At 36.3% G+C, this 21583-nt stretch overlaps 1 protein-coding gene across 1 annotated transcript; it reads left to right on the top strand.

Moving 5' to 3' along the window:
• Positions 1-1017: 1017 nt before the first annotated feature.
• LOC119065750 (C-type lectin domain family 6 member A-like) lies at positions 1018-17629 on the top strand. The gene is made up of 6 exons (XM_037167906.2): positions 1018-1151; positions 1661-1753; positions 3240-3338; positions 7787-7938; positions 15016-15131; positions 16201-17629. Exons 1-6 carry the CDS (start codon positions 1121-1123, stop codon positions 16343-16345), a joined length of 636 nt encoding a protein of 211 aa, XP_037023801.1. The 5' UTR covers positions 1018-1120; the 3' UTR covers positions 16346-17629.
• Positions 17630-21583: the final 3954 nt, after the last annotated feature.

Here is a 21583-nt window from a genome sequence, read left to right as displayed (position 1 = left end):
TAGCTAAGGAGAATATTTTCTTTTCCTGGACCAACAAGTGACTTAATCCTTGGGTTGTGTTTCTTCATTTCTGTGGGCAACTGGAAACGGGATGATATTTCACAACCACTTCTTCACTCATTAGGAAAGACCTGTTACATTTCAAACCAACCCTAGGGATAAATTTTGGGGGGGTTTAATTCTGTCCTCAATGTCTATTTCATGATTAGCTACAGCTATGTTTTTTAAAAAAGATTTGATGAGTTCAATATTCATTTATCCATGGTATATAATTTTTCTTGTATTCAAGATTCTCACTTGAGAGTGTGGAGATATTTTTGATGTTAGTAGAAAGCTCTATGGTCTGGAGACTTTATGTAGAAGGATTCTCAAGCCCTTAAGTAATGACAAGAAATTTATAAAATCTGCCACTGATGTTATACTACTTGGAGTCTTCTTTTACCTAATCAGGGGGGTTATAAGATATTACTAACCTCTATTAAATACTGGTCTTGATGCATTAAAAATGTTTAATTACTTTTGCAGATAAATTTCAGAACCTTCCATTTTGCAATCAAATTCCTGAACAATATCCATGGATCTTTAAGTAATTTACTATATTAATATACTATGTAAGCTATATCTAGTCAACCAGACTTTTGGTCATTCCTAAAACACTGTTCAACACATGGATTAAGCCTTACATAAAATCCAATGCAGAGATTGGCTAGGGAGCACTAAAGTAAAGCCTACAAGTACGTTTCTTTTAAGTTACATAAAATGTTCTACTTTGCATGCCAAGGTGAATAGGAATTAGACAGAGAAATTTCATGTCAGAAACTGAACAAATAATCTGAACACTCTCATCAAAGTTTTCATGAACTGTCTTGGCTATATTTTTCTATTTCCTCTTTTATTTTTTCTCATACTCAAAACAGACCACTGAAACTTTAGTCTAAACTTTGACTTCTTCTTTTGATGTCTACTTTTTATTGGAAGTCTCTTAGTTTCATCAGAGTGTCAGTCCTTTGACTCCTGTGTCTGAATTATTTGAACAAATCCAAGGCTCTGGGCACTATCTTCAGAGAGAGAGAGAGACTCAAGAGACTACTGGGCCTTCTGAACACAGGGAGCCCACATAATGGTGCGAGAAAGGCAACCTCAAGTTTCAGGTTAGCATTTATTTTCTTAATTCCAGAGGGAAAGGTAGAAGTATATGATGAGATGATGAGTTATCTGGAAAGAAGAGGTTAGTCAATGGATAGACTGAAGGGATAAAGACTGGACCACCATAGCAGTCAGAAGTTAGAAGAAAGAATAATTCCTCAGAGCTAGAAGTACTGGACAGAATAAGAAACCAAATATTAATACAGTGGTATGGGAAGCAGGAAAAAAAGGTGATGTTTTAAGAAAGATGAAGCATCCATGGGGAAATGTAATTTTTAGAAGGAAAAAGAAGGTAGAAATTACAGTTGATTGAGGATGAGATATACCCAGACTGTTTGGGGCTTCAGAACTACTATCTGCTCATTTATTCTGAGGCATTTTCTAAGCTCTTTTCTTGTTTTAGGTTTTTAATTAATCTGAGATTCTTCATCTAGCTTCTTCATTGCCCTAAGCTTCTTAGGAACGGTAACTTCCGGTCCCCTCAGTAATTGCATTTTTCTTGCCTCTCTGACAGAGAAAGCAGTATGGCAGTACCAAGTCAAGCTCTGGTCTGTTGCTGTAATTTCCATAGCACTCCTCAGTGCTTGTTTCATTGTGAGTTGCGTGGGTGAGTGCTTCACTGAGCTGCCATTCTCTTATTTTTTCCCTATCATGTTCCAAAGATTCCCTAAAGTATGTTCTCCTTTATGCCATTAATATGTTAGATGTTACTTGGAATGCTGTGCTTTTCTTAATTCCCCCACTTCTCATCCTCCTTTTATTTCTTTTCCACCTCTCCCTCCTCTTTTCCTCTTGCTCCCTCTGTTTTTTTCTCTTCTCCATATTTTGATAATTGGCTCTGCTTCTAGATATAGTCCACCTGGTTCTATTAGTATATACCCAATCATGACCTTATATATGGATGTATATCAGTTGTAGCCATCCACTAGGACATCATTTTCTACCACATGGTTCACTAGTGATCATATGTTCTCTAGTCATAAAAGCCCTCTATTGAAAATGCAACTATAATTGCTTTTATGATCACAATACCTTAGGATAGTGTCTTTTATAATTTTTGTGGGAGTCTTGTCTAATATAAGGAGAAAAAAATATTCAAATGAAATATTTGAGGTGTCATGGAATACTTCTTTACTGTTCCATTTGCTTCCCAATAAATATTTTAAGTATGTTTCATAAAGACTTTCTGAAATCACAAAGACTTTTTTCCTTCCAATCTATAATTTTATTCTTTATTCACTAATAAGATGATTAAAAATAGTTACTAAGTAGCCTAGCAGGAGTGAAAGTAACTGTATATGTCAAATGGACCACGTTTGAAGTTCCCTTGAGATAAATAAATCTTTTGGCCTTTACTAAAACACAAGTAATTATCACCAAAGTTAGAATCTGCTTCAGTTTTCATGGTCAAATGCAAGAAAGAAGAGGGGTTGAGAATAGTTATTTTATTAATTAAGAGGAAGCAGGACCCTGCAGTGCAGGCTCAGAGAAAGGTAGAATAGTTTGATAATATTGAGCTTCAGCAGTAGAGGACCAACACAGAAATGAGTGAAGAATCATTTCAGGACCCAAGAGAGAACAGGTCTTGCTCAATGTGGACACCAGTGAACATGAAAATTAATATTTGAGACATTTAAAATCTCTCTAAATATTTAAAGACTTCCCTTGGCTTATCTGTAGCTACCAGCAGTCAGAAATTTTAGGAAATATAAAAATAATCTGCATGCTTGCTTCATAATTATGAAAATTAAGGAGAAGCAGACAGCCAGTGGGTCAACAGATACCTATAGATTATTTTGTGGCAGACACTGTTGTAGGTGTTTGTGATTAATTGATGTAGAAAGAGATAGAATCTCTGTCCTAGAATATAGAACTTACATAAATTTTCATGGGAAAAGAGGAAAAAAGTACAGGCTTATAAACAAACAAAAAATAGTACAGACAAGCAGTAATTGAACATGGTCTTTACTGAGTTTGAATGGAGGTAAAAAATGGTGGCAACTGGAGGGAAGCCTTCTGGGCACAAATTTATAGAGCATAAGGCTTTATAGCAAAAGAATGAATGGATACTAAATGTTCTTCCTTCTCTCCAGTGACTTATTTTACACATGGCAAAACTGACCAAAGGCTGTCTGCATTACATACGTATCATTCAAGTCTAACCTGCTTCAGTGAAGGGACAAGGGTGACAGGTAAGGTGTTGCAATTCTTAACCAGACTTTCTCTTTTCTCAGAGAGAGTTCAGGGTTGAGTTCATTTGGTTTGTCATATTTTCGTATATGGTATTTGCTTAGACAATATTAAGATATCTTTAAATTTATGTTTATATCAGGCTCTAGATTTGCCCCAAAATAATTCCTCCTCAAGACTTGTTGAGATCGGTAAGTCGCTAACCCTGAAAATTTTTCATAAGTTTTGGTTCAAATTATCCTTACCCTTATCATTAGGATAAAATTTGCTTTTGTTATCTAAGTTTCCTAGTTAATAACAGCCATCTCCATTCCAAGTATCAGCTACCTTTATTACCAGTTGATTTGGATGCTGAAATGTGGCTCAGGGAGAGACTCTCCTGACTTAAAAATGTGGTGCTGGTACCTTCAGTATGAAGAGTTGAGGAAGTGGAATTCAGGATCATGGTCTACCTTGCACTATGTCTAATAAGAAATGTCAAAAAAAGGCAGAATGCGTGTTTGTCGTGGCCCTTATGGCCTTACTCTTTCCAACTAAGAGATACAAAAAGATGTTAGACTCTTGGTATTTCAAGAACTAAATAATTCACTCCTCTGCTTCCATGGAAAATCTATGAAAATAAAGAGAGGATGAAAGTTTCTATTTCTAAGAGACATTGGAATTTTTCCCTTTTTTGGGGGGGTATTTGGTCAGAATATGGTGCATGGGGGTGGTGAGGAATTATTTTCTTTACTCTCTTTGACTTATCTTTTTTGTTTGTTTTGTTTTTTTGTCACATTGAGGCTTTTGGTCAAAATATTGTAGAGCTGGCACTTCTGGGGGGGAACATAATTGCATCAATATTGTCTTTCTTCCACCATTTGGAGTCACTCCTGTAGCAACAACTGGCGTTTTAAAGGCTACCTCCTGGAAGCAGCAGTGGGTGCTTCAGCCTTTGCCTTCAGGATGCTCAGAAATGAGTGAGACTGAGATGGATATTACTGAATTAACTCCACATCCGTTGGGCATAAGAGGCTGCTCATTTACTCCTAAAATATATCCAAGTTGACATTATAGTCCTTCAAGTTGTTCAGTGCATATAATTCAAGGTACAGATAAGCTTGTATAAAAAATATTTTATTTATAATTATTTATTAATAAATAATTTATTAATAAATAATTTATTTTATTTTATTTGCTGACCTGGTATTATAAATACCATGATATTACCATTTATAATACCAGGTCAGCAAATAAAAGTGCTCAGCTTTTAAGAACATCCTTTCAAATTATTATTACAATGAAAACGCAAAATTTTCATTTTGATTACAAGTAAAAGAAATAATTGAAATTCACATGCATTTTTTCCAATTCGTTTTACACTCAGTCACTGTCAGAACATTGAGACAATTAAAAGCAAGAGTAAAGTCAGTTTCTTCAATACGCTTGCACTTTGCCTACACCTGTGCCATTCGAACACTTATGCCTGTCAACTCCCCAGAAAGTTTCTGAAAAACTGGTACCTACTTCTTCAACTTAATTTGACATCTAAAATTTTTCATCATGTGATAGAAGCAAAAGTTTAATATCTGAAATATTGTAATTATTAGCACTTAAAAACAACACCACTACAAGTGTTTTAAAAATGTATGTACTGGTGTCTTAATACCATCACAAATTGTTATGCCCACTCTTATGCATGTATAAAAAAGAAGAAAAACATGTACAATATTATTTAACAGTCATGTGTCTTACATTATTCTTTTTCCTCCTTGGACTAATATTTACACAGCACTTTCTCTTTTGCTAAGATATGTAAATAAGAATGTGTCTAATATTTTAATTTCCTATGGAACATAAAGCTTTAAGTGTTATAAAATTTCTTTTGGATTAACTCATTATAATAATTATCAAATACAATATTTAAAACAAATTTATTAAAAGTTTTGATAAATGTATTACTAATAAAACTATTGGAAGTACATCTTTTAATGAGACAAATGGACCTTTTAAAAAATGCAATCAGATGTACCCACTCTTGAATAATATTATAACTAGAATGAGGTAGAACTCAATATCAAGTCTATTCTTATTTTTCACTTCAGCAACACACTCTAGTAAATCTTACTTAGCAAAATAAATTCATAGAATATAAAGTGCTCTGTTAGTATGTCACCCAATTTTTCTAGTTATTTGCTAAAAAAATACAGTGATTTAGGATCAAAAATTATTTGTAATAATCTATTCACTGAGAATTTGACTAGGTAATTCTCCTCGTTTGTTGAATATAAAGAACAATAAATAGAATAATTTTTAAAAGCTTTGTTATTTCTCAGTCAATAGTCAGTTGTTTTCTTAATTTTGGAGAATTATACCAAAGAAAGATTTTATAAGTCTTATCAAATGACTACTAGTTACACTTCTTTTTATACTTACAAAGCAACTTGATGGGCTCATTATTTAGAGCACAGTTGGGAAAATATATTATCAATGTTGGTAATTCTGTTTGTTACAGCTTTGAATAGTTTTGCAATCTTGATTCTGGAAATTTAGCATATTCAACATATGAAAAACGTTTTGTATGCATAACTAACAAAGCCAATCCCTACCATTAAGAACAGTCAGCCAAATTAAACTTTTTAAATTAAAATATGTTAATATACCCTTGGGTATAATGAAAAGCAACCTTTGGATTCCATCATGAATGGAATGCATAATTAAGATACATTTCTTAAAGTGGCCAATAGTAAAATGATATAGCTATGGCCTATTTTATTCATATTATAACAGTATAAAATGAAGAGCAGTTCTATAGGTTATTCTCATTTTAATCACCACACTGTTGTCCATGTCCATGACTCCCTTTTTCTTTTTGCTTGATTCCTCCACCCTGAGAGCTGTCAGCCTGCTCTCTGTCTATGAGTCTGTCTGTTTTGCTTGTTCGTTCAGTTTGTTCATTAGATTCCACATGTGAGTAAAATTATGTGGTACTTGTTTTTCTCTGACTGGCTTATTTCACTTAGCATAATGTTCTCTAGGTCCATCCATGCTGTTGCAAAGGGTAAAATTTTCTTTTTTTTTTTCACAGCTGAGTATATTCCATTGTGTAAATGTACCATAGTTGTTTTATCCACTCATCTACTGATGGACACTTGGGCTGCTTGCATAACTTAGTGACTGTAAACAATGCAGTATTATAGGGGTGCTTATGTTCTTTCAAATTAGTGTTTTGGGCTTCTTTAGATAAATTGCCAGAAGTAGAATTGCTGGGTCATAAGGCAATTTTTAATTTTTTGAGATATCTCCATACTGTTTTCCACAGTGGCTGTGCCAATCTGCATTCCCACTAACTGTACAAAGGGTTCTGCTTTCTCCACATCCTTGCCAGCACTTGCCATTTGTTGATTTATTGATGATAGCAATTTGGACCAGGGGGAGGGGGAGGGGAATATAAGGGGGACAAATGGTAAAAATACAATAAAAATAAATTAAAAAATATGTAACTATGTAATAACTGAAAGCGAATAAAATAGAACTAGATAAAGCAACATGAATGGATGTTAACAATGTAGAATAAAAAATCAAACCAAGAGTACTTTTTAAAAGATTTAAAACTTAATAAATTAAGACAACTTACTATTTAGGTATACATATATATGTGCTAAATTTATATCTAAACATATATAATCAAAATATGTCAATGGGTCTACACATAGCTAGAGTTTTTTAAATTCTAGGATAGTGGTAAACTGGTGTTTCTAAGGGGAAAGGACAGGAAACTGATAATTTTTAAAACTTTTACATGCTTGGGTGCTGTGTAAAAATTAGTAACAGAAAGCATTTATCAGCTATTATTCCATATTAAGCACCCTTTAAAGTGCTTTGTACATATTATGTGATTAGGTTTCCTTTTGAGTTTGGTACTGTTCTTATTTCCATTGTAAAGATGAAATTACTAAGGCTCAAGGGGGTTATGTAATTTATTCAAAGGCACACATAAGAAATGGTGGAACCAGAATTCTAATGAAGCATAATTCTAATTCTTATAATCACCCTGTGAATAATTAGTATTTACATTTAAAAACCTGAGGCTTGTGGCTTGCCCAAGATTATTAAGTAGAACTGGCATTTGACATTATTAGTCCTTTGTAACTCTGATAGAACTTGGTGCATCTAATATAGAAGGGATATAAAGAATAAAAATATGGTAGTGATTTGTTAGCAAAAAAAAATCCAGAGAAATTCTGCAGGTAAACCTTGGTAAGTAGTGAGAACTTAATGTTAAAGAACATTTATTTAAAAGCAACTTTATGACCTCAAATGATATGTTTTAGGGAACAGTAACTACATGAATTAAGAAGCTCACCCCTAGAAAAACAAACTCAGATTCTTGGAATGTCACATGTATAGAACTCACCTTTTTAATCTTATTTGCCTCATCTTACACTCACTCTTCTCTTTTACAACATAGAAAAAGTCTGGGGATGTTGCCCAAGTACTTGGAAATCTTTTGATTCCAGCTGCTACTTCATTCCTAGAGAAGAGAATTTATGGACTAAGAGTGAGCAGAACTGTGTTAAGATGGGGGCTCATTTGGTGGTGATCAACACAGTAGCAGAACAGGTTTGTTTTCTGTATTTTTCATTCTCGTTTAAAAAAATAAAATTAAATGATTTAATTAAAAATAAAATTTATCATTTTAACTGTTTTTAAGTATACAGTTTAGAATTTATTAACTTAACTATTTTTAAGTGTACAATTCAGAAGTTTACTATATTCATATTGTCACAAAAAGATCTCTGCAATATTTTCATCTTACAAATCTGAAACTCTACACCAATTGAATAACTACCCATTTCTCCTTCCACCCAGTCCCTGCGACCTCCCTCTACTTTTTGTTTTTTTAAGTATATATTATGGATTATGCTGTTAAAGTTGTCTGAATTTTCTGTCTTTGCCTCCCTCTACCTGATACCTCCCATTCCTTCCTCCAATCTCCCCCCTTAGTTCTTGTCCATGGGTTGTGCATGTAAGTTCTTTGGCTACTACTTTACCTATATTATTCCTATTTTGTACATATCAATTTGTACTTCTTAATCCCTGCACCTTTTCCCCCTTCTCCCCCTTCCTCCACCCAACTGAAAACCCTCCAAATGATCTCCACATCTATGATTCTGTTTCTGCTGTGCTTTTCTGCTTGTTTGCTAAATTTTGAATTTATTGCTGTTTTAACATTCATAGTTTTGATCTTCTTTTTCTTAAATAATTCTCTTTAGCATTTCATATAATAATGGTTTGGTGATGATGAACTTAGCTTTACTTTGTCTGGAAAGTACTTTATCTGTCAATTCAATTTTCCAGCCCCTTCTTGCCTGCAAAGTTTCTTTTGAGAAATCAGCTGACAGTCTTATGGGAACTCATTTGTAGGTGACTCTCTACTTTTCTCTCATTGCTTGTAAGATTCTCTCTTTATCTTTAACCCTTGGCATTTTAATTATGACGTGTCTTGGTGTGGCCCTCTTTGGGTCCAATTCGACTGGGACTCTCTGTGTTCCTGGACTTGCATGTCTGTTTCCTCCTCCAAATTAAGGAAGTTTTCTTTCATTATTTTTTCAAATAGATCACCAATTTCTTGCTCTTTCTCTTCTCCTTCTGGAACCCCTATGATGCAAATGTTGGATCTCTTGAAGTTGTCCCAGGGGCTGCTTACACTATCCTCATTTTTTTTAAATTCTTTTTTCTTCTTGTTGTTTTGATTGGTAATTTTTTGGTTCCTTATGTTCCAGTTCACTGATTTGATTCTCAGCTTCACTCACTCTACTGTTGTTTCTCTGTAAATTGTTCTTTATTTCAGTTAGTGAATTCTTCATTTTTGACTGGATGTTTTATATGCTGCTGAGGTCCTAAGTTCCTTGAGTATCCTTATAACCAGTGTTTTGAACTCTGTATCTGATAGATTGCTTATCTCCATTTTGTTTAGCTCTTTTTCTGAATTTTGATCTGATCTTTCATTTGCACCATGTTTCTTTGTCTCCTCATTTTGGCAGCCTCCATGTGTTTGTTTCTATATATTAGGTAGAGCTGCTTTTTGACTCTGTGTCTTGGTAGTATGGACTAACGCAGTAGGTGTCCCTTAGGGTCCAGTGGCACAACCTCCCCTATTGCCCAAGGTGGGTACTCACGGTGCACCCTTTATGTGGGCTGAGTACACCCTTCTTGTAGTTGAGCTCTAGGGACTGTTGGCAGATCAGTGGAAGGGATTTACCCAGGCCAGTCAACTGCAAGGATTGGCTGTGACCACTGACCTCCAACCTCTGCCCTCCATGGAAGATCAGCAGTATAGAGGCAGGGTGGTGGTGCTCTGGCATGGCCTATAGCTGTCCAGTGGGTGCACTGGCCCTGGGGTTCCTGGGTGGTGTAGGCTAAGGTCAGTCCACATTTGTGTTTTGCCCAGGGCTGACCTCCCCGAACTATAAAGCAATCTGAGATGGCTGCTACTGGTGCTGGGTTTGGAGTTCACTGAGGCCTGCTATTGACTGTTAAGATTTAGGAAGTTGTGAAGCAGCCATTTATATGGAAAAGTAACGTGTTTGGGACCATAAATTGTGTAGGACAGAATTTCTGGGAATGTTCAAGGTGGATCAAACAGTGTTAATCAGGTTGAACGAGTCTCAAATATGGCACTAGCCTGCTGGCTCTGTGGCTGTGCAAGTGGAGAGCTCCAGAAAAGTGACAATATCCTCTGCTCGCCCCGATGCCAGATACTTCTGCCTTTCCCAGTATGCCACTGGTGCCCTTCAAGCTTCCACGCTGGCACTGGATCTCAGAGGGAGCGAGTCTGAGTAAGTGAGTCTCTGTGTGGGTCTTTAAGAGGAACTGACTCAATCCCCAGTGGTTTTTGCAGACAGAAATTGTGGGGACTTATCTTCCTGGCATTGGAAACTTGGGCTGGAGGGCCTGGTGTGGGGCTGAGCTTGCTCACTCCTGAGATATTCTTCTTACATTTTTACTTACCACATGTGGGTGAGAGACCAGCCTGTTCTGTGTCTGCACCCTCCTAAGTCTTGAAGGATGTGGTTTCTTTAATTTGGTAGTTGTCAGACTTCCATCCAACTCAATTTCATGCTTGTTAGACTTCCATTTGGCTTGATTTCTGACATTCCTGAGTGATGGTTCTATATTTTAATTGTAATTTTGATGTGGTTGTACAAGGAGGTGATCCATGCCTGCCTTTGTCGCTTTCTTCGCCATTGTTTCTTTCAATAAGCTTTTTACTTCCTTCTCCCCCTCTTCTTGAACTCCAATAATCCACAAATTGGCTCTTGTGATGATATCCTGTAGGTGATACAGACTTTCTTCAGTCCTTAATTATTTTTATTTTTTTGCCTGTATTTGGGGAATCTCCATTGGTTCATCTTTGAGCCCGCTTATTCTTTCATCTTCTTGGTCAAGTCTGATTTTGAAGATTTCTATTGAATTCTTCAGTTCTGTCACTGGATTCTTTGGCTCTGAAATTTATGGTTTTTTTTATGTTCCCATATCTTTATTGAATTGTTTTGTTCTTGTACTGTTTTTCTGGTGCTATTGTATTATTTATATGTGTTCTCTTGTAGCTCTCTGAGCATCTTTAGAACAATTATTTTGAACTCTTTGTATGGTATTTCTGGATCTCCATTTCTTTCAAACCTGTTACTGGTGATGCTCAGTAACTGGTATTTGTTGTATTCCTTTGATGGAGTCATTCCCACCCCCCAGTCCTTTGTGATCCCTGTAGCTTTGCATAGGTGGCTATGCATTTGAAGAAGTAGTTGTATCTTCCAAACTTTATGAACTGACTTTAGTACAGAAAGACTTTCACCTGTGAATGGGGGCATACTGGGATATGCTGTGACCCCAGGTCTAGTGGGGCAGGACACCAAGTGTGGGGGTGGTGGTGGCTGGAGCTGATAACGTGCACACACTTGGCTGTGGGGGCCAGCTGCAGTTGCCTATGTAGTGGCAGGGGCCAGACGCATGCGCACACACACACACACACACACGTACATGCGTAGGGGTGGGGCCCAGGACAGACAGTAACTCCCTGTGCTCCCAGACAGGCAAGACAGAAACCAGTACTTCTGTCATCCTTGGGAAAAAAAAAAGAAGCAGAACATTGGACACATTTTTCCCTCTTTTTCTCCCGAGGGAGTGTTGTGAGTTGTAAGTTTTCTCCCAGTTGCTTTGTGCTGTACCCATGAAGTGGGAAAATGCTGGCAGATAAATGCAACAAACTTCCATTTTACTTTGATGCAGCTGCTCTGGGGTTTGCACTCGCCCTGTGTGCTGCAACCTCTTAACTGGTTTCTTGAGTATCCGCAAAAGCAATTAGGTGCAGATACTGTTGGCACGTTGGGAAAATGAAGGCCTGGGGCTTTCTAGTCTACCATCTTGCTCATGTCAGCAAAGCACATGTTTTTCCAAGAGAAAAGAAATATTTCTTTATTTTACACACTAAAAGATGAGATTGATATCAATCTTTCTATATTTTCTACATCCACACTGAGAAATAAAATCCATGTGGACTTTCCATTTTCTTTGCATTGAATGAACTGAATATGTGTGGTGAAACCTGATTCCACAGAATTCTCTGTATGTAGACTTTTTCAAACAAGTAATTAACGATCTCTGTTTCAAAATTTTCTTTTCTCTTATACTTACGTTCCTGAAGAAATGTTGACATTTAACCATATAATCAACAACCAATCTGCACTGTTTGGTGAAATGAAAGCCAAGTATTCTTAAGGGCAAATGAGCTCTAAAGTGGAGAGTAACAAACTAGCAGGTCTGACTTACAAACTGAAACACATTGAGTGAAATATTACATGTAGCAAAGTTTACATTTTCCAGGAAAACTTTGTGAAAATTCTTTATACAGCTAACCTTAATACTCAGAATTTCACTTGTTTTTTTATCTACCAGACGCACACTTCTCAATAGATAAAATAAAAAAATTTAAATTTAGTAAGACTTGATCCAACCTTTTTACCTTAAATATACAGGTATGTTCATTGTAAAGTATTGCCTAGTAAATAAAAACATCTCAAAACAGTTATCTATATTTGAAGAGTGTCTGTTTTGACAGCATTAATTTGTATTCTAATAAAAACAAAAGTAAAAAATAATAATAAAACCCACAGAGAATATTGCAAGTAGCACCTGCAGCATTTAATAAATATTGGCCAATTTTTTTAAGTATTGTTAAGGACCTGTTATGAAGCATTCTGTTTTCTCTAGAGCTCCCTGTAACATATTTTTGTACACAGAATGAAAGGATTGTTCTTCATTTGACTTCAGTTTGTGCTGCAAAATTCAGGGCCCTAACAAGAAAACTTAGAAATTGCATTTAAGCTGTTTTTCTTTCTGTTATTTTCTTTTTTCTCCTTCCTCAGCCTCTAAACTGGATATCACTAATCTAAATCACTAATCTAAATTACTCAGATATCACTCATCTAAATTACTAATATACTACTTAGAAATTCCAGGAACACATGCACTGTTTCTAAAAGTATTGAATTTATTTGAAAGCATCACATCCAGTTTGCATCTCAGTAAACGAAGTCATGCTTTCTTTTCTTTTTTAAAATTATTTTATTGTTGGTCAAGTAGAGTTGCCTGCATTTACCCCCAACTCCCCCCACCCCAGCCATCCCCACCTCCCTCTCCTGATCCCACCCCCCTTTGGTTTTGTCCATGTGTCCTTTATAGTGGTTCCTGAAAACCATGCCCCTTCACCCCCATTATCCCCTCCCACCTCCCATCTGGTTACTGTCAGATTGTTCTTAATTTTAATAATTATGTTTTTATTAGATGTTGATTTTGGCAAAGAGCCCAGTCTTTCAAACAAAGACAAAGGGGGTAGGATCGAGGGTGGGGGTGGGGATGGCTGGGATGGTGGGAGCGGGGGTGGGGAAATGGAGAAAACTGTACTTGAACAACAATTAAAAAAAATTTTAAAGCCCATTAGTAATATATAAAGTAATTTAAAGTAAAATGTGTTTACTTTTAATAATAAAGTACTATGGCATTGAAGTACAATACATATATCTTCTGGGTAAGTGGTTTAGGCCATGATGGTTTCTTGTCTTTTTAATTGTCTTTAGAATTAGAATTTTAAGAAATTGCTTCTTTTATTCAAAACTTGTGTTATTCACTGAAATAGAGGCATAGAAAAGCTTTTCTCTGCTTAGGTTGATGTATTCACACAATATGTACCAAAGGTGAAACAAAAGGGTCAAATATCAGAGAGACAGTGGCATGTGAGATTACAAGTTGTTTGAAATGAAGGAAATCACTAAGATTGTTTCAACAAAACTCCAAGGAAAACCAGTCTTGGGCAATGAGAACCAATCTATTTTATAATAGTTAATTAAAAGTCTGAGCTCTTTGCAAGAGGACACCATTTTAAACTTACCTGCCATCCCATTTCCCTACTATCCACATGCCTAATTCACTGGAGCAAGAAACTTAGAAACATAATTCCATCATAGTTGTGCAGTTAAGCAAGAAATTCGTCAAGCAAATGTATGTTATGGTTTGTGTGTGTGTGGGGGGGAGGTAATCTGTTCTGATAACTGAAATGTGCAAGGAAATGAAAGGTTTAGCAGCCTGGAGAATCTGTGGCTCAGTGCTTAAAAGTTTCATCTGCAAAAACATTGAGAATGTTAGTTACCATAGGAAATTACAATAGCTGACATGTTATAAACATTACCTGTAACCACTTTTTAATCATAAAAACATCACATCAAAAAGGCACATCCTCTAATTTACTCAAATTAGTTAGACAATTTGGGAGCAAGAGACAGAATGTTTCTCTCTCACCTTTAAAAATTTTTAAATATCCAGCTACAGATATGCTTAAGCTGCAATGGTAACACCAAAAGGAGGTATAGCTGTTCATTTTTTAAACTATTGAAATCTATTGAAAATGCCTAGGCAGATAATAATACTATTCCATGATGAGCAGGGTACCTTTAAAAACAGAAATTAATGTCAGGAAAAATTTTGCATAACATAACACCATTGGCCGAGGAGCATCTTCCCTCCCCAGAATGTTTACTTCATGTCAGAGCATCTCAGGACAGTACACGTTATCCTGCACAGTCTATTTGAAGTTAATTGCACCTTATGTCAATGGGAAAACAATCTAGACAGACTAAACAGGTAATATAGAGGCCCAGATGGAAAAATAAGACTAATAATTTTTAAAGAAATAATTGCTCTAACTGTATTCTAATAAATACATTTTTATGTTTAATTTTTTAAAGTAATTTATACTTCCTAAAGAATTACTACTTAGGAGAAAAGAGGAACAAATTTGAATTTTGCTAACTTTAAATGCCATTTCACTGATAAATAGTAAGATAGAGTGCATCTGAACTTGTAAATTAAAAAAATAACTGAAAGCACAAAAACTGACATAGATTTAAAAATAATTCTGCATCTTGGTGAAGAAAAAAATAAATTCTGTTTGAGAAAGAAATTCATGGGTTATAACTCCCTCCTTCCTATGATGATGTTGGTGTTTTGGCCTGTTCTCTTGTCCAATGAGCTGTCATACCACGATTCTCACACCTTGCCTTTTCATTCCTTTTCAGAGCTATAAAGAACCATTACTGTATACAACCTGGAAATTTCAGTCTATGCTTCTTTTTCTTTATGCAGAATTTTATTGTTCAGCAGCTGAATAAATCGTTGTCTTACTTTCTGGGACTCTCAGATCCACAAAGGAATAACAATTGGCAATGGGTTGATCAGACACCTTACACAGAAAACGTCAGGTGAGTACAGACTCACATTAATGAACACGGAGCTTTGTTTACATAAAAATGTAGGGAAATTTTGTTGGCTAATCCGGATAATGGATAATAACAGATTCTAACAATTATTCAGCTCTTACTAAGTGCATGTATTGTCAAACTTAGACTTCATGAAAACTTTTTTAGAACTCATTGTACCGATGAGAAATGGAATAACTTTCCTGAGGTCAAAAACTAGTACGATGAGAAACGGTCTCGACTCCATGTCTAACTCCAAAGATGGTGCTTAATCATTACAGTTTGCTGCCTTTAAACATATGTAGGCACTTCAAGTAAAATTTACTTCAATTAATAAGATTTAAAATATCTGTGTCAGAACTGTGTTCAATTCTAACAGGATAATTATAAAATAATGCTATTTATTTGTGGCTTTCACAAAAATCCAGAATTTACACATTATCTCATATAATTCTCACATAATCTTATAAGTTATTTGGAGATCTCATTATGATTCCTATTTTTATAGATGAAGAACCAAGTACCTGAATAGAACAAATTATATACTTAAGATCAAAATGAGCCAGCAGCTAAAACAGGTCTCTTAATTCCAAAGACAAAGTTCCACCCCACACCCCCCTCACCCCCACCACAGGTTGTATTCCTCTTGGGCAGGGTAACTTCTTATGTGCAGACTCAAGCTGTATGAGAATATAGGAATTTAGGAAGGTAATGAGAGTATACAAATGAAGGAGATAGCCTCTTATATTATATGCTGTTAAGAAAGCAATTGTTCACAACCCAGATCAGGATAAGGGCTCTTTGTAGAGGAAGAAGCGAAGATCAGATTTTAAGGAATAGGTCCAATATTACTCAAGCACATAAAAATTTTGCCAGAAGAATGTTAAAGGACCAATTATAAAAGTTCGTGCTTACACTTGGGGTTTTTGAGGAGGGCAGAATGAGAAGAGGAGGGCAATCACTGGAGTGTTCTTTCACCTTGAACCCCCTTCTCTTCACCCCCAACCCTATATACGCTTTCATCAATCACTAAGCATTCATTAAAGTGTTTTTATTCTTTGTTTTTCTTTAGATTATGGCACCAGAATGAGCCCAATTTTTCTGCAGAGGAATGTGCTTCATTAGTTTTCTGGGATCATAGAGGATGGGGCTGGAATGATGTTTTCTGTGATTCTAAAAGAAATTCAATATGTGAAATGAAGAAGATTTATTTTTGAGTGGAATGTTATTCACGGTCACATTTAAAATGGAGACCTATCATAAAATGATCCTTTCCTCTTGTAAGTTATGTGTAATTCTTATCATAGAGTTTCATGGAAGTATCCAGATTCCTTACTCCCTTCAATCGTCCTTGTTATTGTTTCCTCTTTCCTTCTAATGATAGATTGAGCCCTTCTTTCCTTGTTTTTTCCTTTAATTCATTATGCATTCTTTACTTTCTTCATATTTCTTTTTACAAACATTCCTTGTGCCAGAGATGGTACTATTTTGTCTTCAGAAGACTTATGTGGAGGTAGTTATTGAAAATTAGGACCATCCTTCCACAAAATGCCGTTGAGAAATTATTTTGGTCAAACTGGGACAGTAGTCATCTGGAGGCCTGGCAAGAGTGGAAGGATCTGCTTCCTAGATGCCTCATTCATATGGCTGGCAACTTGGTACTGGCTATTGTTATAAGGGCTCAGATCCTCACCATAGGGAACTCCCCATAGGTTTTCTTGAGTGTTCTCACAATATGGTGGCTGTAGTAATGTCTTTTATAATCTAGTCTCAGAAATCACACACTTGAACTTCTGGCGCATTTCACTGGTTACACAGACCAAACCTGATCTACTAAGAAAGAGGATTACCCAAAGGCATGAACAGCAGAAGATGAAAATCACTGAGAGCCATCTTATAGGCAGGCTACCATAACAGGATTTCTTTAAAAAGATACGAAATGTGTATACCAAGAAGAAAAATAATTAAAAATTCTTCTACACCAAAATGATCAACTTTGTTCATCAAAACACTATAAAAATGTACGCCCTGGCTGGCGTAGCTCAGTGGATTGAGCGCGGGCCTGTGAACTAAGAGGATCAAGGTTCCATTCGAATCAGGGCACATGCCTGGGTTGCAGGCCAGTTCCCAGCGGGGGACACAAAAGAGGCAACCACACATTGATGTTTCTCTCCCTCTCTCCTTCCCTTCCCCTCTAAAGATAAATAAACTCTTAAAAAAACACTATAAAAATGTAAAAAGTGGAACTGAAAGGAGATATTTCAAATACTTATAACTAACACAGTATCAATACCAGAGCATACAAACTGGTCACAAATTATTTAGAAAGACAATAAAAAAATGGGCAAAATATTGGAAAAGCATTTCACAGAAGAGGAAATACCTGGTCCCAAAACATATTTTATAGAGATGTTCAGCCTCACTCATAATTTGAGAAGTGCAAGTAAAGACCACAATACTGTCAGGCAATGGTAAATTCATAGTTGTTTATATGGAAAACAATACAAGAATTAATAATAATGCAAGAATAAACTTTGTTTTGTATACTCACGACTGTAAACTTATTTTTGCCCAACCTGTATACCATTTTATACCGATTTTCATGGCAAAGGATGGAACTGGAGAGCATTATGCTAAGTGAAATAAGGCAGGCAGTGAAAGACAAATGCCATATAATCTCACCTGTAATTGGAACCTAATCAACAAAACAAAGGGGCAAAATAGAACCAGAGGGAAATAAAGAACTGACAGTAACTAGAGAGGAGAGGGGAATAATGAGGGAAAGAAGGGGAAGGGGCAAGCAAATAATAGAGGACTTGTGGGCATGGACAATGCAGGGGATGGACTGTGGGAGTGGGGGGACGAGGTAGGCGTGAGCAATGGGGAAAAAGGCGGGACAACTGTAACTGAACAACAATTAAAAAAAGGTAATAGCAAGAGTTGGAGGAGACATAGATAAATGAGGCCTCTTTTTTTCAGGAGTTTTTTTTTTTAGTTTTAAAATTTTATTTATTTTTCTTTTTAAACTATATTTTTATTGTTGATACTGTTATAGCTGCCCCCATTTCTGCGTCCCTGTTGCCCATACTTTGCCCCTGCCCTACCTCCCTCTGGCTATCACCACACAGTTTTCTGTGTCTATGGGTTACACATATAAGTTCTTTGGCTAGTCCATACAATACTGTTTTAGTTTCTGATGTACTACATTGTGATGAGACATTTACAGACCTTACAATAAATCACCTCAATAACTGTAGTACCCATCTGGCACCATCCATAGTTATTACAATTTTATTGACTATATCTCCTATGCTGTACTTTATGTAGCAATGACTATTTTGTAGGTAGATATTTGTACTTCTTGATTTCTTTTACCTTTTCCACCTATCTTCCTCACCTATACCAGAGGAACGACGAGGGTGTGGAGAGGTAGAAAATGTAAAGGGGTTCACATATGTGGTGATGGAAGACGGTTTGACTTTGGGTGGTGGGCACACACTGCAATATACAGACCATGTGTCACGGAAATATACACTTGAAACCTATAAAATTTTATTAACCCATGCCCCTCCAGTAAATTTAATAAAAATTATATAGAAATAGCATTAAAGGTGAATAATTGTTCATATTTTGAAGACATATAAGCTAAATCACTTTATATTATATGTGAGGGGGGATCCCCCAAAAAACAGAATTTATTTACAAAAAATTGTGTATTTATTCTTACATGTTAAAACTTCAGTCACCTTCAAAGTCCTCTCCGTTTGATGCAATATGCCTATCGACATGCCTTCGCTGCTCAGAACAGTTTTTGAACTCATCGATTTTGATGCCTTTTAGTGCTTCTGTCTTTTTTTTTTTTTACCTCTTCCATACTGGCAAAACATTTCCTCTTGAGGACTTTTTTCATTCAGGGAAACAAAAAAAGTTGCTCAGGGTGAGATCAGGTGAGAGGGAGTGTCAGGCACTGGGGTCATGCCATTTTTGGCCAAAAAGCTGCTGAACATTCAGCACAGTGTGGTCAAGTGTGCTCGGAAATCACCCATCATGAAATGGGCAAATGGGTTAAAAGAGTTTTCAAAAAAAATTCAGTGAAGCTAAATGCAGCCTCTCACAACAATGCCAGCTGGTACACTGATACAGATGAGTCCCTAGAACACTCGCCTAGTAGGGAAGCCTGTATTACAAGGGGCCCACTCTCCAGAAGATAATTATGGTTTTTTGGGGGTTCCCCCTCATACATGCTTGTCATTTGCATGAACTGACATAGTAATCAAATAGAGTAACTTCATGTGAAACACTAAGCAAACACTTTTTAACATGTTTGGAGAAGTCTTGAATGTTCTTTTATTTTTTATTGTACATTTGCTTGCCTTTTTCTCCATACAGAAGAAAAGACTCTTAAATATTTGGGAACTTTAGCCCTTAACAATACTGCTTTAGAAGTGAATTTTACATTTGAAGTTGTCTAGTCTTTCAGAATGACTAATGTTTAACTTCTCTGAATAAATCTAGGTTTCCTGGATAAGATCTTCATTGAAACAGACATGAGGTTTCTAGTATGTTTCACTATGGAAGCACATGCCCAGTGTTTCTAAAGGAGTAACCTCAGAATGGAAGTGAGAACTTATTTCCTCTCAGTTTCAGAAGGGAGAGTAGAAGTGAAACCAAGAATGGAAGGTTAGGAATTGATGTGGATTCCAAGAGTGATGTTCTATAAAGTAAGTAAACAAGTGGGAGAATTGGGAAGTTAGATGATTTTAGTACTAAAATAGAGATTAGAGCACAATAATAGGTAGAAAAATATAAAGTTGGAAAAATAACTCAGTCATGAACAATTGAAAGGATAAGAAAAACATATACCATGGTTCAAAGTGATGTAGGGAAATCCTAACTCACTTCCTCCCATGGACACACTGATTCTACACCTACATACAGAGCAACTGTCTTGAAAAGAAACCCCCAAACTAGCTAAGCAACTCCTACACATCAGGTGAATGAGGAAAAACTCATGTCAACATAGGAAGGAGAGATTGAGACACAATCTTGCCATAAACCCCACCCAGGTATGGTGACCCACAGCTGAAAGTAGGGAAGAGCTTGAGCCCCACATCTGGCACCACAATTTATAAGTCTTGCACCTGAGAGATACCTTTGAAAGCCAACAAGGCTTGCATCCATGAGGTCCGGAAGTTTATAGAAAACCAAAATAAACAGTTCTCAATGGGCTCAAGCAGTCTCACCATGGCTAATCCCTCAGGCACAGCACAGAGGCACAAACTGAAAATCACTCAGTCTTCCTGTGAAAGAGGTCTACTTTAAAAGCTTCAGCCTGAGGGGCAGGCATCTGACTGAACACACATATACGGACTGACTGAAATGCTTTCCAAAGACCATAGAGGTCTTCAGGCACTACATCTCTGTTCTCCCTTCGCCTTAATTCAAGTCATCTTTATATCCTAGAAAAGAGCTCGAGCACTTCTGTAGCACCCTGATTTTTGTGGCTGCTGCCCATGGAACTCCCCTTATCCCTTGGTTCAATGTTTCTGTGATTTTCCCCTACATTGAGTCTACTGTGGTTTATCACATTTATTGATTTGCATATGTTGAACTACCCTTGCATCCCAAGGATGAATCCTGCTTGATCATGGTGTGTGACACTGGTAATGTGCTTTTTGAATTTGGTTTGCTAGTATTCTGTTGAGAATTTTTGTATCTATGTTGATCAGGAATATTGGCCAGCAATTTTCTTTTTTTTTTGGTTTCCTTGTTTGACTTTGGTGTCAGGGTTATTCTGACCTAATAAAATGGGTTTGTTTCTTCCTCTTCAATTTGTTAGGAAGAGTTTGAGCAATAATACTAATTCTTCTTAAATCTGCAATAGAGTTTCCTTCCTCCCATGGACACACTGAATCTACAGTGCATCCTTCTACCTATCAGACATTTTGTCTATTCTGAATATTGAAATAGAAAATAATTGTGAAACTGGACTGTAATAAATAGAAATTTTCTTTAGAAAGAAAAAACAAAAAAAAAACCCAACTCTTAGGTTCATTAATCCTTTCTTCTTTTTAGTCTCCATTTTACGTAATTCTTCTCTAATCTTTTTTAACATATATTTTATTGATTATGCCATTACAGTTGTTCTATTCCCCCCTTCATTCCCCTCCACGCTGCATACCCCCTCCCCCACTATTCTCCCCCTTTAGTTTATGACCACGTGTCTCAAGTTCTTTAGATTCTGTATCTCCCCTACTATTCTTGCCCTCCCCCCTATCTATTTTCTACCTACCATCTATGCTACTTATTTTCTGTACCTTCTCCCCTCTTCTCCTTCTCCCACTCCCCTGTTGTTCACCCTCCATGTGATCTTCATTTCTATGGTTCTGCTCCTGATCTAGCTATCCTCTTAGTTTGCTTTTGTTTTAGGTGTGGTTGTTAATAACTGTGAGTTT

This window comes from Artibeus jamaicensis, unplaced genomic scaffold, assembly GCF_021234435.1.
Source record: "Artibeus jamaicensis isolate MK-2021 breed Jamaican fruit bat unplaced genomic scaffold, CSHL_Jam_final contig_233, whole genome shotgun sequence".
Classification (NCBI taxonomy): domain Eukaryota; kingdom Metazoa; phylum Chordata; class Mammalia; order Chiroptera; family Phyllostomidae; genus Artibeus; species Artibeus jamaicensis.
The sequence above is the reverse complement of the archived record's forward strand: the minus strand, read 5'-3'. Positions and strand labels throughout refer to the sequence as shown.

Bases quoted from the DNA above. Each gene is read 5' to 3' on its own strand.
- LOC119065750 (XM_037167906.2), top strand. From the start codon at position 1,121: ATGGTGCGAGAAAGGCAACCTCAAGTTTCAG. The intron at 1,152-1,660 runs GTTAGCATTTAT...CCTCTCTGACAG, and splicing joins AAGGCAACCTCAAGTTTCAG to AGAAAGCAGTATGGCAGTAC. The intron at 7,939-15,015 runs GTTTGTTTTCTG...TTCTTTATGCAG, and splicing joins TCAACACAGTAGCAGAACAG to AATTTTATTGTTCAGCAGCT.